This window comes from Dipodomys spectabilis, unplaced genomic scaffold, assembly GCF_019054845.1.
Source record: "Dipodomys spectabilis isolate Male_0828 unplaced genomic scaffold, ASM1905484v1 ptg000163l, whole genome shotgun sequence".
In the NCBI taxonomy this organism is placed as follows: domain Eukaryota; kingdom Metazoa; phylum Chordata; class Mammalia; order Rodentia; family Heteromyidae; genus Dipodomys; species Dipodomys spectabilis.
Window position 1 is genome coordinate 14,368,951 of NW_024870840.1, and position 16,940 is coordinate 14,385,890.

General features: G+C 37.4%; 1 protein-coding gene across 2 annotated transcripts in view; it reads left to right on the forward strand.

Moving 5' to 3' along the window:
* Hcfc2 (host cell factor C2) overlaps positions 1-16,733 on the forward strand; it is a 33,645-nt gene extending 16,912 nt beyond the window's left edge. The window contains exons 9-15 of one of the 2 annotated variants that reach the window (XM_042693130.1): positions 1,634-1,686; positions 3,828-3,999; positions 7,945-8,148; positions 8,937-9,010; positions 10,797-10,934; positions 14,702-14,887; positions 15,702-16,733. In XM_042693130.1, the coding sequence (XP_042549064.1) occupies positions 1,634-1,686; positions 3,828-3,999; positions 7,945-8,148; positions 8,937-9,010; positions 10,797-10,934; positions 14,702-14,887; positions 15,702-16,016 (1,142 nt within the window). In that variant the 3' untranslated portion in view covers positions 16,017-16,733. The remainder of the gene's footprint in view (positions 1-1,633; positions 1,687-3,827; positions 4,000-7,944; positions 8,149-8,936; positions 9,011-10,796; positions 10,935-14,701; positions 14,888-15,701) is intronic. The other variant, XM_042693132.1, reaches the window with a different exon arrangement.
* The last annotated feature ends 207 nt before the right edge of the window (positions 16,734-16,940 follow it).

Here is a 16,940-nt window from a genome sequence, read left to right on the forward strand (position 1 = left end):
GTGGAGGACTGCAGACTAAGGCCAGCAAAAAGTTAGACCTAATCTTAGCAAATAAGTTGGTTGCTTATCTGTAATACCAGATATATACTGGGCATAGGTAGGAGGGTTAGTTCAAGACATACTTGGGGCAAAAATTTGGGGCCTACTTGAAAAATGACCAAAAAAAAGCTAAAAGGGCTTTAGTCATGGTAGGGGACATATTAGGCCCTTTTGCCAAAGCTAGTGGAAGGCCTTCAGTTCAAACCCCAGTACCATCAGCTTGAAATGGTGGCACATTTCTATAATCCCCAGCTACTTGGAGGATAGATGTAGAAAGATCTTGGACTGAAGCCAGTCCAGGTTAATTTAAAGCCATATATAAAAATGGTTAGGAGCATGACTCAGGTGGTGGAGTACAGGTCCTGAGTTCAAACTCCAGTACTGCCAAAAATAAAAATGCCACTGGTGCCAGTGGCTCATACCAGTAATACTAGCTAGTCAAGAGACTGAGACCTGGGATATTACGGTTCAAAGCCATTCTAGGCAGAAATGTCCTCAAGACTCCATCTCCAATTAACCACCAGAAAAACAGGCCAGAGATATAGTTCAGGTAGTAGAGCACCAGCTGTGAGCAAGCAAGCTGAGCTGAGTTCAAGCCCAGGATCTGGCTACATGAGTTAGTAAGAGAGTGAGTGAGTGACTGACTGAATGGGCTAGGGGAGTATAACTCAAATACTTGCCTAGCACATGGAAGGTCCTGGGTTCAGTCCTTAGGACCATGAAAAAAAATGTTAAAAAGTGGTCTTTAGAAAAGTTTGTGAGGGGAAGGTTTGACAAAGAAAGTGAATGAAGATGAATATGGTCCACACAGTATATTTGCTTGTATGGAAACAGAACAATATAACTTGTTGAAATTGTTTTAAGAAGAGAGCATAAGATGGGGGGAGTTAAGGAATGGGAGAGTTTGATCAGGATATGTGTATGGAAATGCCCAAAGATTGTACCCGTAGTACAACTAATATATGCTTAAAAATAATGATAAGAAATTATAGTATGGTGATCCACACTTATAAAGTCAAATATGTAATTTGAACTCTGAAACTTGATTCTCATAGCAGAATACCTAAACATGTGATAGAGTGTTTGGGTCTTTTTGGTGAGGAAGGGATAGAATTTTTTTTTCTGCAGTTCATTTTGATGCACTTTTAAAATTTATGTTACTTAAGTTCTGGAGATGTAATTAATTAGCTTTCAAAAATATTTTGCTGGGCTGGGAATGTGGCTTAGCATGCATGAAGCCCTGGGTTCAATTCCTCAATACTGCATATACTTAAAAAGCTGGAAGTGGCACTGTAGCTCAAGAGGTAGAGTGCTAGCCTTGAGCAAAAGAAGCTCAAGGACAGTGCCCAGGCTCTGAGTTCAAGCCCCAGGATAGGGGGGAAAAAGTTGTTTTTTGTTTTTTTTCAATTTTCTGCTTGAAAGTAGAAACAAATATTTTACTCATTCTTCTATTAAGCACAGTATTGAAGAAAATAAACCTGTACAGATGTTATTTTAAATCTTTAATATGTAGCTTTTAAAAATTTGTTTCCAATATATTTTACTATGCTGATGAAGAGCATATCAGTGTGAACTTTCTTATTCCTTCCTACAGGAGTCAGGATGGAACCTCACAGACATGGCAGTAATAGCATCCTTCCTAACAGTGTAAGTTCAAATACACTTTTATGGTTATAGTTCTTAAGGTTTTTAGTATGTCAGGGTCCTCAGCCCTGGCTGAACATACGATCATCTGTGATGCCCAGACATCATCATAGCTGTTTTCAAAGAAACAGGCCTATTACTTACTATTACCTCTGAGTTTATAAATATGTAGCACAGTACTAGGCCCAGTGATTATCGCCATCATTCTCATCATTTATTGACCCTTTCCACTGAGAACAAGTCTAGGCTCTGTTATAGACAAGTATCTTAGAGTCATGAGAACACAGAGTCAGAAAATAACAAAAAACATAAGTAAAATGAGCAGCCATCTTGGGCTATATGAATGAAGCCAGGTCACTTGTATGATTCAGTGGACTGATAGATATTGCTGTATAGTTACTGATGTTTATAATGATGAACTATCAAAAGTTACATGTGTTCATTATACTGTATTTAAGAAGCCAAAGAAAAGTGATATTAGGGAGATTCCTATTCAAAATGTTTAATGGTAAGAGTACTAATAGATATATGTACTAAATCTGATTGGAAAACTCAGTCATATAGAATAAATAATTCATTTGCTTGAATGTTCTTTATAAGTGAAATTTTACTTGTAAGAGTAATCAGATCATTAGCTTATATGTCTCGCCTTTGTTTAAAAATTTTAATTGGAATAATAAACTCAGTAGCTTCTGTGTTCTTTCCTTTGTTATATAAGTATTTGCTTGTAATACAAGCTAGCACTTAAGAAATACTGATTAGAAGACAGGCATGGTGGTATATTCCTATAATCCTTGTTACTTTTGAGTCTGAAGCTGGAGGACTTGACACCGAGTTTAAGGCCAGCCTGGGCCTTAATCTCAAAAATAGTCTCAAAAAATAAGGTTGATTTAAGGTGGGTGCCATTGGCTCAGCCTATAATCCTTAACTACTTAGGACTCTGAGATACAAGGATTGAGGTTCAAAGGCAGCTTGGGCAGGGAAGTCTGTGAGACTTGGTTGACTACCAAAAATATGCAAGTGGAGCTGCGGTAGGGTGCTAGCTTTGAATGAAAAAGCTTAGGGACAGTGCTCAAGCCTTGAGTTCAAGCCCCAGGAATGGCACAAAAAAGATTGATTCATTTTTTCCCCTCCAAATGTATACTCCTCCCCTAATCCTTACAAACTGTTCTTCTGGATATTATTATGCAGTCCTATAATCCCAGTACTTGGAAGGCCAAGGCAGGAGGATAATGAATTTGAGACCAGCCTAAGCTATGGAGCAAGGCCCTCTCTGAAAGCAAAACAAGAAAACTATCATTTGAGCATTGGAAGTAAGAAAAAAGAAATTTACTTAAAACCTCATAAAAATTAAAGGGTAATTCTATAGAAATTAAGAATACCCAGGTGATAAAGTGTATGATTCATTATCTCCAATTAACCACCAGAAAAACAGAAGTGGAGCTGTGGCTCAAAGTGGTAGGGCACTAGCCTTGAACAAAAAGAGCTCAAGGACAGCGCCAGACCCTGACTTTAAGCCCCATGGCCAACTAACCAACAAATAAATAAGTAAGCAAACAAATAGAATTTTCTTACTCCAGTGGTGGTAGTTCAGGACTGCATTCCTAGCTACTCAGGAGGCTGAGATCTGGACTCAGGACTGCAGCTCAAAGCCAGCCTGGGTAGAAATGTCTGTGAGACTCCATCTCCAAAATAACTAGCAAGGGCTGGGAAGGTGGCTCAGTGGTAGAGCACTTGCCTTGCATGCCTGAGGCCCTGGGTTTAATTCCTCAGCATCACATATGTAAAAAGAGAAAAGCTGGAAGTGGCACTGTGGCTCAAAGTGGTAGAGCGCTAGCCTTGAGCTAAAGAGCTGAGGGACAGTGCCCAGGCCCAGAATTCAGGCCCCACAACCGGAATCAAAAAAAAAAAAAAAAGAACCAAAATAACTAGCAAAAAGTAGTGATAGAGGCATTTCTCAAATGGTAATGCACCAGCTGAGCAAAGTGAGGCTCTTGAGTTCAAATCCTGATATCAGCAAAACAAAATAAAACCGAAACCAAAAGAATTTACTTGTTTATTATTTTTCTTCTCTTTTACATATACCACTTCTATTTCATTGAACAATGATTGTGATTGCTACAATAAACTTTTATTTCTTATAGATCAACGATACAGTAAACAGTGCAAAACCTGAACATACATCTATGAAAGGAACTTCAGTGAAAAACAAACCAGATTTCAAAACGACAGATTCTAATGCCATTTTACATCCGTCATTGGCATCTAATGCTTCTAATCACAGTAGTTTTATGGATATGCTCAAGAAAAATGAAGGTATAAGGATGACATTTTAACTAAAATTAAGCTTTTATAATATTGGGGAAATCTAGAACCACTGAAAAGTAAATGTTACATGGTTTGGATCTATTTCCTCCTTATTGAAGCTAGTTAGGATAATATAGGTACCTAACCTGAAGAGTCTGATAAGTTATGAGTGTGGATTGAAATGAGGAAAATTCCTATATGACATTTGAGGTTAACCTATATGTTTAGTGTCACTAATTCCTTTACTTACTTTGTATTCTAGCACTTATTAATTTTTTATATATTAATTATACAAAAATCTTTCATTATATTTCCATAAATACATGTGATGTACTTAGATCAAATTTGTTCCCTTTATTACTCTTTATATCCTCTTACTCCACCATTTTTTTAAAAACAATTTTGATAGATTTCTTTTCTTTTTTTTTTTTTTTGTTGGTCATGGGGCCTGAACTCTGGGCCTGGGCACTGTCCCTCAGCTCTTCAGTTCAAGGCAAGCACTCTACCTCTTGAGCCTCAGTGCCACTTCCGGTTTTCTAGTGGTTTATGGTAGATAAGAGTCTACAGACTTTCCTGCCCAGGCTGGTGTTGAACCACGATCCTCAGATCTCAGCCTCCTGAGTAGCTAGGATTACAGGTGTGAGCCACCAGCGCCCAGCTCCATTTTTGCTTTTCATATATTTCTTAGCACTTACAACTGTTTGAAGTTATTTATTCTGGGCAGAAATCTTGCCTATCTTGCTTTATTTCCTGAGCACTCAGGTCTGTGTCACTGGGTAAACATTTGTTTAGCAGTGAGAACTGGGTTATCTTCAGAAAGATAGTTCAGTTGTTACAACTGTTGATTAGCCAGTTGTATACATGAGAATCTTAGAATTTGGTGATGTTTACATTTGAATATTCTGATGCCATTTGAGATACTTTACACAATGCCTCTGATTTCATTATCTGAAATTACGCATCTCATTCTATTCTCATTCTGTGACTATTTTCAGTTTGAAAAAAATGACAGATTATATAAATAATTTTCAGGGATTCGAAGTTAACAGTGTGAATATTGTTTTGCTATACATTTTTATGAGGCTATAGTATATAAAATGGGAAGAACTTTATATAATTTCATTTTTTTGCATTACTTTCAGAAAAGGGAAGTGCTTTTATTGACTTGATATAAGGGAATTTCTTGGTTGAATTTTTCAAAGCTTGCTCTTGGCCTTAATTTCTCACAGCTATTTTCTTTTTTTTTTTTTACTCTTTTTTTTTTTTAATTGTGAAAATACATACAGGGGGTTATAATTACATGGGCAAGATAATGAGTACATTTCTTATCAAGCATTGCAGCCTCCTCCTTTGTTTGCCCTTCCCATCCCTTCCCATCCTTCTCCCCTCCCCCCTCCCACCCAATCCTCTTCTCTCCCCTCCCCCCACACCCCACAACGATTTTCTATATATTTGTCTTACAAAGAAATTTATATTATGAAAATGTACAAGCTTTGAGATTTCAGAATCCTTTTTTTTTTTCTTTTTGTTGGTCGCAGGGCTTGAACTCAAGACCTGAGTACTGTTCCTGAGCTTTTTTGTCAAAGCTAGTACTCTACCACCTTGAGACACAGCACCACTTCTGGTTTTTTGGTGGCTAAGTGGAGATAAGTCTCACAGACTTTCTTGCCCAGGCTGGCTTTGAACCGCAATTCTCAGATCTCAGCCTCCTGAGTAGTTAGGTATTATAGGCATGAACACCGGCACCCAGCTGAGATTTCAGAATCTTAATGCACTTTAAATCTTGGATTTAAAGTTTGAATAAAATTAATATTATACAAGTGGTTGAACCAGAGGAGTTGTCGAATAGCATGTGATACATCATAGACACTCAGCTGTGTCATGGAATGGCTACCCAGTCTCAGGTTAACAGGAGTTTGACTTTTTCTCTGCAGATTAGAGCAGCTGCCAGAGTGTTTCCAAAAGTAAAGAAGCAATATGAGATAAGAATAAGAAAAATATTTGGACGATTACTTAAAGAATTTTTAGGACTCCATTGGATGCATAAAGACTAAAGCAGTAGGTGGAATGGAGTAGAGAAAAGACACCACTGAAGAGACTTTTTAAAAGTTTCATAATTACACTGCTTAGATATAAGTGACAAAATCAAGTTCAAGGCCCCTGCTTCTGTAGTATTTACAGTATATGTACTCTTTATTTTTACATTTCTGTTTCTAGCGAATCATTGCCTCTTAGACTCCAGAACTAAGTACCCAACTAGACTCCAGAACTAAGTACCCAACTAGACTCCAGAACTAAGTACCCAACTGTCCATTGGAAATGTCCACCAGTATGTTCCTCACTTATCCTAAGTTGAACCTTTTTCCAAATCTATTCTTGTCCCTGTACCAGAAGGTATAGGATATTCTTTTTTTTGTTTTTGTTTTTTTTTGTCGGTCGTGGGGCTTGAACTCTGGGCTTGGGCTCTGTCCCTGTGCTCTTCAGCTCAAGGCGAGCGCGCTATGGCTTGAGTCACAGTGCCACTTCCAGTTTTCTAGTGATTTATTGGAGACAAGAGTCTCATGGACTTTCCTGCCCGGGCTGACTTTGAATCCTCAGATCTCAGTCTCCTGAGTAGCTAGGATTACAGGCATGAGCCACCAGCACCCGGCTTAGGATATTCTTGATAAAGACTTACTGGTCATTCTCATGTTCAACTAAAAAAAACTAGGAGTCAATTATCCAACTTGATTTTATCACTCATATCCAATCACTTCTCTCTCTTCTGGGTTTTCAGGTGGTAGTTTCTAGCTAGCTCTCAGCTCTAAATAATATCTTCCAAATAAACATGTATCTTCCTTGACCCACAAGTACCTTCCAGTTACCATTCCCCATCACTAATTCTCCTCACAGCCATTTCTATTGCCCTGACACTTCCAAAATTTGGATTCTATTACACTAATGTAGTGGCTCTGGTGAATACCAATGAGTTCTACAGGAGACTTTTCAGTTTTTACTTCATCTTTCTTCATTGTAAATAATACCAGGCATATATGACTTTTGTGGTTGTTGGTTTGATTTGGTTTTGGTACTAGGTATTGAATCCAGGGCCTCTGCTAGGCAAATCCTTTGCCACTTGAGTCATGGTTCCAGCCCTACATATACTCCCTTTTGAAGCTATTTCTTTCTGTAACATTCATTCATTCTACAATATTGAAAATCTATCAGACATCATCCTTGTTTATACTACAGTGAGGCAAAGCAATCAGGGTTAATGCCCTGTGAACCCTTGTCTTCTTTAGTAGAGAAGTCCGCACATCCTCTAAACAGGAGAGAAGGCAGGTAGGGTAGCATGTATATCATATATACATATATGATCACACACACACACACACACACACACACACACACACACACACACACACACACACACACACACACACACACACACACACACACACACACACACACACACACACACACACACACACACACACCACATTCCTGGTTAGGGACAGGACATGACAGAAAATTAAGGGAATTTATGCCTGACAACTTCCATTTTGTCCTTCAGAAATGAGAAGCAAAGCCATTTGATCTATGATTTAGTAGAGAGCAATGGTTCTGTGTTTATAATAGTAGAGGAAACTGAGAAGCTAAGACATTGATTGTGGATGTTATATACTTTCTAAACATTTAATGTCAGATAGTTAATTCATATTCATGCCATTTTCAGTGCTCAGGATGCTTCTTTTTTTTTTTAAGGTGATAGGAAAGTTTATTAGAAAAGAAATATGGCAAAGAAAGAGAGCACATGGCATAGATGTGCCACAGGAAGATAGAACTTCAGCCTGTTTCAGCCTTTCATGTTAGGATTTCTTAGAACTGGAAGTACCAAGGAATATATGACAAAACAAGAAGATACAGTAACGACCTCCAGGAATTACACTAATATGATGTTTCCCTTTAACTCAGGTCCTCGCACTTCAACAAATGTAGGTGCACTAAGTAGTTGCCTGGACTTGAGAACAGTAATCCCTGAGACTTCCATATCCAGTACTGCTTCCAGCGCACAAACTATGGTAACCCAGCAGACCATTAAAACTGAGTCATCCAGTACAAATGGGGCACTTGTTAAAGATGAAACTTCACTAACAACATTCAGTACGAAATCTGAAGGTTTGAAATGTGTTTCACATACTGTATTTTGAACCATTTATGTTTATACATTAATCCAACTTAACAGTCTTAGGCGAGAATTACATTTCGTCTTGGATTGAAACATATATAAGCAGATAAACATTTCATTTAAAATAATTTTATCAAGTATTATTTGATGCCTTACATAAAATATTTAGCACATACTTTTTTTTTCTTAGTAAGGATCTAGACTGGGAGTTAATGATTCACTCAACTTGATTGATTTCTAACTTTTAAAATTCTTGTTCTATTGCTAGAATAATTGTATTTCAACTTTGGTAAACTTTCTCTGAAGGCCTAGCTCTTTCTGAAAATGAACTTTATGAGTTTATTTGAGTGAAAAGGTCTATATTTTTTCCTTCTGCCTATTTTTTTCTCAGAAATTTACTAACTTTTTTTTTTCAGCCGGTAGTGAGTTTGAACTCAAGGCCTGTGCTTATTCAGCTTGTTTTCTTAACAGGCACTCTACCACTTGAGCCATGCTCCAGCCTGGCTTTTTGCTGGTTATTTTAGAGATATTATTTGCTACCTGGGCTGGCTTCAAACCATGATCCTCTGAATCTCGGCCTTCTGAGTAGCTAGGATTATAGGTGTGAGCCACTAGTACCTGGCTCAGTATTAACTATTCCTAAGTGTACAGTTCAATGATATTGAATACTTGGTATATAAATATGTGTGTATATATATATACATATATATACACATGTTGTATTTTTACATATCTAAATGATCCTATAAGACTTAACTGATTAACTGTTCACTTTTAGTTGATGAAACATGTGCTCTGCCTGCAACCAAGATCAGCCGTGTAGAGGTGCACGCCACAGCAATGACGTTTTCTGTAAGTACATGGCCTGGTGACAGTGCATGTTACGGATGAGGATGTGCTTCTCTCTGCTGGGCAACTTCTAAAGAAGTCCATCCAAAGCTCCTCAGGTTTCATTAGTAATGAGTTGATAATAAATGTAGAAGTAAATGGCTGAATAGGAAAATGTTCATAATTAAATACTTCGTGAAAAATTCTTGATAAAAAGTGCATGTTCCGGGGTCCCAGTTTTGATAAAAATATACATAATACATGTATTCTCACTCTCACATGAAATACATTACCTTTATAATCAGAAAATATGTGTATATGTACACACATGTGTGTACATATATGTAAATTACTGGTCAGAAGTCAGATGTATTATAAATAGAACAGGAAAACTTTGCTGGTTCTTATTTCTAGCTGTTTTTAATGGAATATTGAAATAATTGATGGACATACTTGTAAGATGTCTTAATTAACTTCTAACAGGTTATTTTATGGAAGGCCAAAGTTGATTTTTAGTGCACCAAACTTAACTGCTAGGAAAGTGCTTCACAGATACATCAAAATCATCTTAATTGGACAAATATAAGGATAATACACCTAAATCATCTTAACTAGATAATATAAGGATAATTCCTACATAGATATTTTTTGTTTTTCTTTAATGAGTCATTTTAATCTTATCACTGTCAGTAAGAATTTTTATTTGACCCCATGTTTACCTTTTAGAATTTCTAAGAATTGTCCATAGTTTTCATTTTCTTTCACTGTTTTGGATTTTGGCCATATATTTATCTTCATCAGCTTTTATCTTTCCAGAATGTTAAGTCTTACTCTTCTCAGGAAAGAATTATTTAAAGGAACCTTACTTTTCAATCTTATTTTGTGATACATCACCCAAAATTGTATTTGTTATTTCATTTGGAACCAATTGTTTTAAAGTTGGTAGAGGGATTTTTTAAAAACTTAAAAAATGAACACAAGTTTAAAACTATTCCTTTTTAACCTTAGATTCTTCTAGTTAGTTCACTTTGTCATGTGTGATAGCCTAATAAAAAATGTGAATGATAAGCATGTACCTCTGCTGTTATATATTTAAGACAGAAATAAATAACTGAAGTGCACATTTGTTTTGAGCTTCTGGAAACAGTGTCTCATTTATAAGAAGATGGCTTAAAAAGGTTAGTTCCAGGGATAAGTATAATTCACTTATCACTAAAACTAGCTTAAGGTAGAGGAAGTGCATTTGTTTTAAAGCAGGGTGAGACTGTAAAACTGTTTAATCTACTCTTTTTAGTATATACTGAAGTATATTCAAATTACATTTTAGTTTTGAAACATTTTTTCTCCTTTTAGGTTTGGAGAATCACAGGTATTGCAAGTACAAAAGACCTCTAAATTTCTAGTGGTTGTTTTTGAATCTAGAAAAAATCTAGCTTGGAATGAATTTTTCTTTCTTAGCTCCTTTTGGAGCAAGTTGTAATGTTTCATTTGGGATTACATTTTCTGAGAATCTCTTAAATGACAATGCTCTATAAAACAGCTGGCATATTTTAACATGTCACTGATTGGAAAGCATGCTTATTCTAGCCAGGTTAATAGTACTGAGCGTGGAGAATGCCTATCAGTGTTTGAATTGGCATCCTTCACTGTCAGTTGACCTAATCTGTGAGGACTATTTACTTATGAGCTATTAATGCTGTATTATTTACCCATGTGTCTACTTATAGATCACTGCATGGATTTGTAGAATCTTGAAATTTCTCCTATGCTTAATAAGAATATTGATCAGCTTTTCTTTCTCTAAAATTAGAAAGAGACTCCCTCAAATCCAGTGGCCATGGTGAAAGCAGGAGAAAGACAGTGGTGTGATGTGGGAATTTTTAAAAATAATACAGCTTTGGTGAACCAGTTTTATTTGCTGCCAAAAGGGAAACAAAATATCTTAAAGGTAACTATTGATATATTTGCTACACTGAGACTTATAAACCTTCATAGCTAGGGTACTTGCTAACACAATGGTAATGCACTAGTCTAGCATATGTTCAATCCCTAGCACTATAATCTATCAGTAAGGTTCCTGGGCTGAGAGTATCACTTAAGTGGTAGAGTGCTTTCCTAACAAAAACAAGGCACTATGTTAAAAAATCCTCAGTATCAGGTGCAAGTGGCTCATGCCTGTAATCCTGTCTACTCAAGAGGCTGAGATCTAAGGATCACGGTTCAAAGCCAACTCAGGCAAGAAAGTCCATGAGACTCTTTTTTTTTTTGGGGGGGGGGGGGGTAGGGTCCGGTCGTGGGGCCTGAACTCTTGGCCTGGGCTCTGTCCCTCAGCTCTTTAGCTCAAGGCTAGTGCTCTACCACTTGAGCCACAGCACCACTTCCGGCTTTTTTTTTTTTTTGCTTATGTGGAACTGAGGAATCGAACCCAGGGCCTCATGCATGCAAGGCAAGCGCTCTACCACTGAGCCACCTTCCCAGCTCCCAAGAGACTCTTTTCTCCAGTAAACCACCAGAAAACCAGAAGTGGGTCTGTGACTCAAGTGGTAGAGCACTAGCCTTGAGCTGAAGAGCTGAGGGACAGCATCCAGGCCCAGAGTTCAAGCCCCACAACTGACAAAACAAAGCAAAACAAAAAACCTCAATATCACAGAAAAGAAAAATAGATAAACTATAAACTTTAATTTTGTAATTGTGATTCATATTATGTCAGTTGAACAAGTGAAACTGGATCTCTCCACAGTCTGTCCTTCAGAGTTGTGTGCATTTAGTTATCTTGTATTCATTATTAAGTTTTCTTTTCTAGAATGTATCAAAAGCGTGTCATTTTAATAATTTTTTGGGGGGCTGGGAAGGTGGCTCAGTGGTAGAGCGCTTGCCTTGCATGGTCAAGGCCCTGGGTTCGATTCCTCAGCACCACATAAGCAAAAAGAAAAAAGCTGGAAGTGGCGCTGTGGCTCAAGTGGTAGAGCACTAGCCTTGAGCTGAAGAGCTGAGGGACAGTGCCCAGGCCCAGAGTTCAGGCCCCATGACCGGACCCAAAAAAAAAATAATAATTTTTTGGTGCTGGTCCTGGGGTTTGAATTTAGGGCCAAGGCACTCTTAACCACTTAAGCCACAGCTCTACTTCAAGTTTTTGGGTGGATAATTGGAAATAAGAGTCTCATGGACTTTCCTGTCTGGACCTGCTTTGAACCTTGATCTTCAGATCTCATCTTCCTGAGTAGCTAGGATTATAGGCATGAGCCACCTTGCCCATCTTAAAATCTCATACAGTGACTGATCTATCATAAAAATCTAATTTCTCCAGAAAAAATAAGTTGTTTTTTTTAGAATGTCTGTGATCTAATATGTATCTAGAGAATGAAACATTTTTTCTTTTTTGTAGGTCATGGGGTTTGAACTCTGGGCCTGGGCACTGTCCCTGAGCTCTTTAGCTCAAGGCTAGTGCTCTACCACTTGAGCCACAGTGCCACATTTGGTTTTCTAGAGGTTTATGGTAGATAAGAGTCTCATAGACTTTCCTGCCTGGGCTGGTTTTGAACCGCGATCCTCAGATCTCAGCCTCCTGAGTAGCTAGGATTACAGGCGTGAGCTACTTGCGCCCGGCTACATTTTTTTCTTATTTATAAATATTTTTATTACTGTTTAAAGTTTAAAATCGAGACTGTATGCTACTGAATAGTTTTGCTTTGCTTCTGAAGCCCCTTTAAATAACACTGTATGAGGCATTAACCTTTAAAGAACTGGGGAATAGATAACATTTCTAAAATATAGGTAACTTGTTTTTTCTTAGTTGAGGAAATTCTGAGAAGGAATTACCAAGGAAATAGATACTTGTTTGATTTTCCAAAAGATCTTCCCAGCTGGAGAATATAAATTGAGCATTGAGCATGTATAGCCCCCAAATCTGAAATCCAGAATGCTCCAAAATCTGAAAACTTTTAGAGCACAGACATGATCTCCTAAATGGAAAATCCTACACTTGACCCATGTGACCTATCACAGTCAAAACCCAGGTGCACTAAAAGTATTGTGTGGAAGCCATGCCTGAAATATAAATAATTTCCTACTTAGACTTGGGTCCTATACCACTTAAATTGCAAATAAACAGTGTTAAAAATAGCTCAGGATATTAGGGTATAGTGTAGGAATAAGGATTCCAACTGGAAAGGAACTCAGCAAGACAAAGTTTACTGGTGCAGAAGGGTGTACCATCAGCCAAAAATCTGGCAAGCAAACACACAGAGCAGGCAGGCTGTTCCCTTTTTATCCTTAACTCAGCAGGCCTTGTCCCTCGGCTTGCATTTACTGAGCTCAGGTTTATCATCTGCAAAAGGATATGGCTTAATTAATAGGAATTCAACATGCTTCTAACAAGAGATGGATATAACTAAAATGTAATTAACAAGGGCCAAGATACCTGACCAAAGCAGGCACTTTTCAGAAAAACAATTTGCACAAGATTATCAGGAAGGAAGACAACTACACTGATAGAAAAGATGCTTTTCTCACAGCAGGCATTCCAAATCTCCCCAAATCTGAAATCCAAAACACCTCTGATCCCAAGCATTCAGATAAGAGTTATCTAGCCTATATATCACTTATCATTAAATACTAGTTCCTCCAATATTCTGGTGTAACTCTTTCCAACTGAGTTTTTCTAGTTCTTGACAAAATTACTCAGAAATTCTGAATAATCTGTTAATGTTCTCTCTGATGAAGACATACCTATATGTAAAAGGCCTTAAAAGAAAAAAAGCGCATGGAATTTAGAGGCAGTAGACTTGGGTTTCAGTCACTACTTCCAGCTGTCAGTAGACTGAACTGGGGAAGTCACTTGTTGAACCCCTCTGAGTCTCAGTTTTCTCATATGTAGAATAGAGATTAAACTCTTGGAAGGTTCTGTTGTGGAGTTAGGTAAAAATGGCTCAAAAGATGTAATTTTATGGTTTTCCTACCTAGAGTATATAATCTTAATTATTTAACATTTATCCAGTGTCCTGAATATAGGCATGCTACTGCTCTAAATCACATGCCATTCACTCTTTCTCTGTCTAGCTTGTTTGCCTGTCTCTAAAAGTTGTTGTTCCTGGGCAGACTACTACTTGTCAGTAAATCTGAAATGTCTGTTCCAGGTTAAGTCCCATGGAAATAGATTTCTTCATTAATAGTGGTGGAGATTTTTTTTTCTACCTTTAATACCTTTCATGTGCTGAATATTGATTGATTGATTGATTGATTTTATGCATGCATGCATGGCAGTACTGGGGCTTGAAATCAGGGCTAGCACTCTACCACCTGAATCACTTGCTCCACTTCAAGCTTTCCGATGATTAATTGGAGAAAAGACTCTCATATTTTCCTGCCTAGGTTGACTTTGAACCACAATTCTCAGATCTGATCTTCCTAAGGAGCTAGGATTACAGGCATGAGCCTCCAGTGCTCCCTCTTATTTCTCTTTCTAACCAGTGATTCTCCATGGGAGAAGGCCCTTTTCTTCTATGTAACAATCTCAGATTTACAGGCTTAATTGGATCACTAGTGAGCTTATTTCTTGTGTCAGAAAGAGAAATACATAAATGTGAATTGGAACCTTAACACATAATTCATTATTTAAAGGTGGTGTTGTTTGATGAACATTAACTCGTTTAAATTTTTGAATAATAATAAATGTGTTGTACCTTTTCTCTGACTTTGCTATATGTTACATTTTAGGTAGGAAATGCAGATGTACCTGACTACAGTTTGCTTAAGAAACAAGATCTTGTTCCAGGCACAGGATATAGATTCAGGGTTGCTGCAATTAATGGTTGTGGAATAGGTCCTTTCAGCAAAATTAGTGAATTTAAAACTTGTATTCCTGGTTTTCCGGGAGCCCCTTCTGCAGTGAGGATTTCAAAGGTGAGTTTTGTACATAACACAAATGATGTTTAGAAGTTCCCCTTCGCCTCTGGTAAAATGAGAGAAGTCTGAAAGAGTGAAAGTGGTGATTAAATATTTAAAACCAATTTCTTTTGGCTAGTCATTCATGGTGGTTTTTTGTTTTTTGTTTGTCTGTCTTAGAGCTTGAACTTGGGGCCTAGATTCTGTTCCTGAGCTCTTTTGCTCAAGGCTAGTGCTTTACACTTTGAGCCACAGCACCTTGTCTGGTGGTTGGTTAGTTGGAGATAAGTGTCTCACGGACTTTGCTGCCCAGACTGGCTTTGAAATGTGATTTTCAGATCTCAGCCTCCTGAGTAGCTAAGATTACAGCTGTGAGCCACTAGCTCACAGCTGTAAATACCCTTGGTATTTTTAAGCTCTAAATTTCAAGCTGAATTAGAGCATTCAGCAAGGCATAAAACTCTGTTGGATTCATTTTTTTATTGTTATGGAACTTCAAAGTTGATTCTGGAGAATTTTCGATTTTAGTATGGCATGCAAATGGGATTTTATTTTACCCTAAGTCCTGCCTCTCCTTGGGAAAGGAAAAGTCTGCACTTAGGGAAGACAGTCTTCTTCTGGGATATCACAAGCAGATATTTAAGCCTTGTATTTGTCAAAAGTGGGCCTGAATTAAATATTATAAATCCAGTTAATGTAGTTTCTTTAAAAGTCAGCCATAAGAGATCTAACATCTATTGTAACTACATTAGTGAAAAGAAAGATACGTTTAACATAGTAAGTGATAATAGAGAAAACTTGAGAACATTCATATTTTGTCTCGCTTTTCTAGAATGTTGAAGGAATACATCTTTCCTGGGAGCCTCCAACTTCACCCTCTGGAAATATTTTAGAATATTCAGCCTACTTGGCTATCCGCACAGCACAGATACAAGATAACCCCAGCCAACTTGTGTTTATGAGGATTTATTGTGGTCTTAAAACATCGTGTACAGTAACTGCTGGACAACTGGCAAATGCACATATTGATTATACATCCAGGCCAGCCATTGTGTTCAGGATATCAGCGAAGAATGAAAAGGGTTATGGACCAGCAACACAAGTTCGATGGCTTCAAGGTAACAATAAGAAAGCACCTTTAAGTTGAATTGTTCTTTTACTGAAGCTGTTGTGATGACGATTATTTATTAGTAATTGGTTCTGAAGATTTGTCACTTAAAAGAGTATTCTCTGACTGTATTTCTAGGAGTTATGTATTTGAGTTTGTAAGTTGTTCTTAAAATGTATTTGCTCAATTCTAGATACAAATAAAAATAGAAAAGAAGCAAAGGCTCTCTGAAAATTAGTATATGGAGTTTTCCTTACCCCTATAGTTGTTTTTACAAAGGAAAGTAGTAAAATTAAGATAAAAGCTAGAAGGCAGTATTACCCAACATCTTTTCTAAACGCTGTGTAATTCAGTCATCCTAGAGTTATCAAGAGGATTCTAGTAACTGGTTGTTGTATACTTTGCTATCTTAATGTTCTCGACATTGTAAATGCCTTGTCTTTGAGTACTCCTTCTAGTAACTTCATTCTGTATTATAGGTGGTACTTTACCCATTATCTTATATTGGATATTTTCAGTACTAATTTTAGAAGCTACTTGATGCCTTCCTTTATTTTCAGTAAGCACAAAGCTTAAGAAATTTGAAAAGAAAGGCAAGTTCAAAAACTTTGCTTTTGCATTTTTATTATTTTCTAAGAATCATGGTACAATATATGAAAAGATGCAAATAAATGGTACATTATATAACTGGGCACCAGTGGCTCATGCCTATAAGCCTTAGTTACTTTGGAGGCTGAGATATGGAGGATTGTGGTCTGAAGCTAGGCTGGGCAGAAATGTCTACGAGACTCCATCTCCAAAACAGCCAGCAAAAAGCTGGGCTGGAGGCATGGTTCAAGTGTTAAAGTGCCAGCTGAGCAAGAGTGAGGCCCTGAGTTCAAACTCAGGTTCTAGCAAAAACAAACAAGAAACCATAGTATAAGATACAAAAAGAATAATGGATATTTTTTATTTATATCAGGC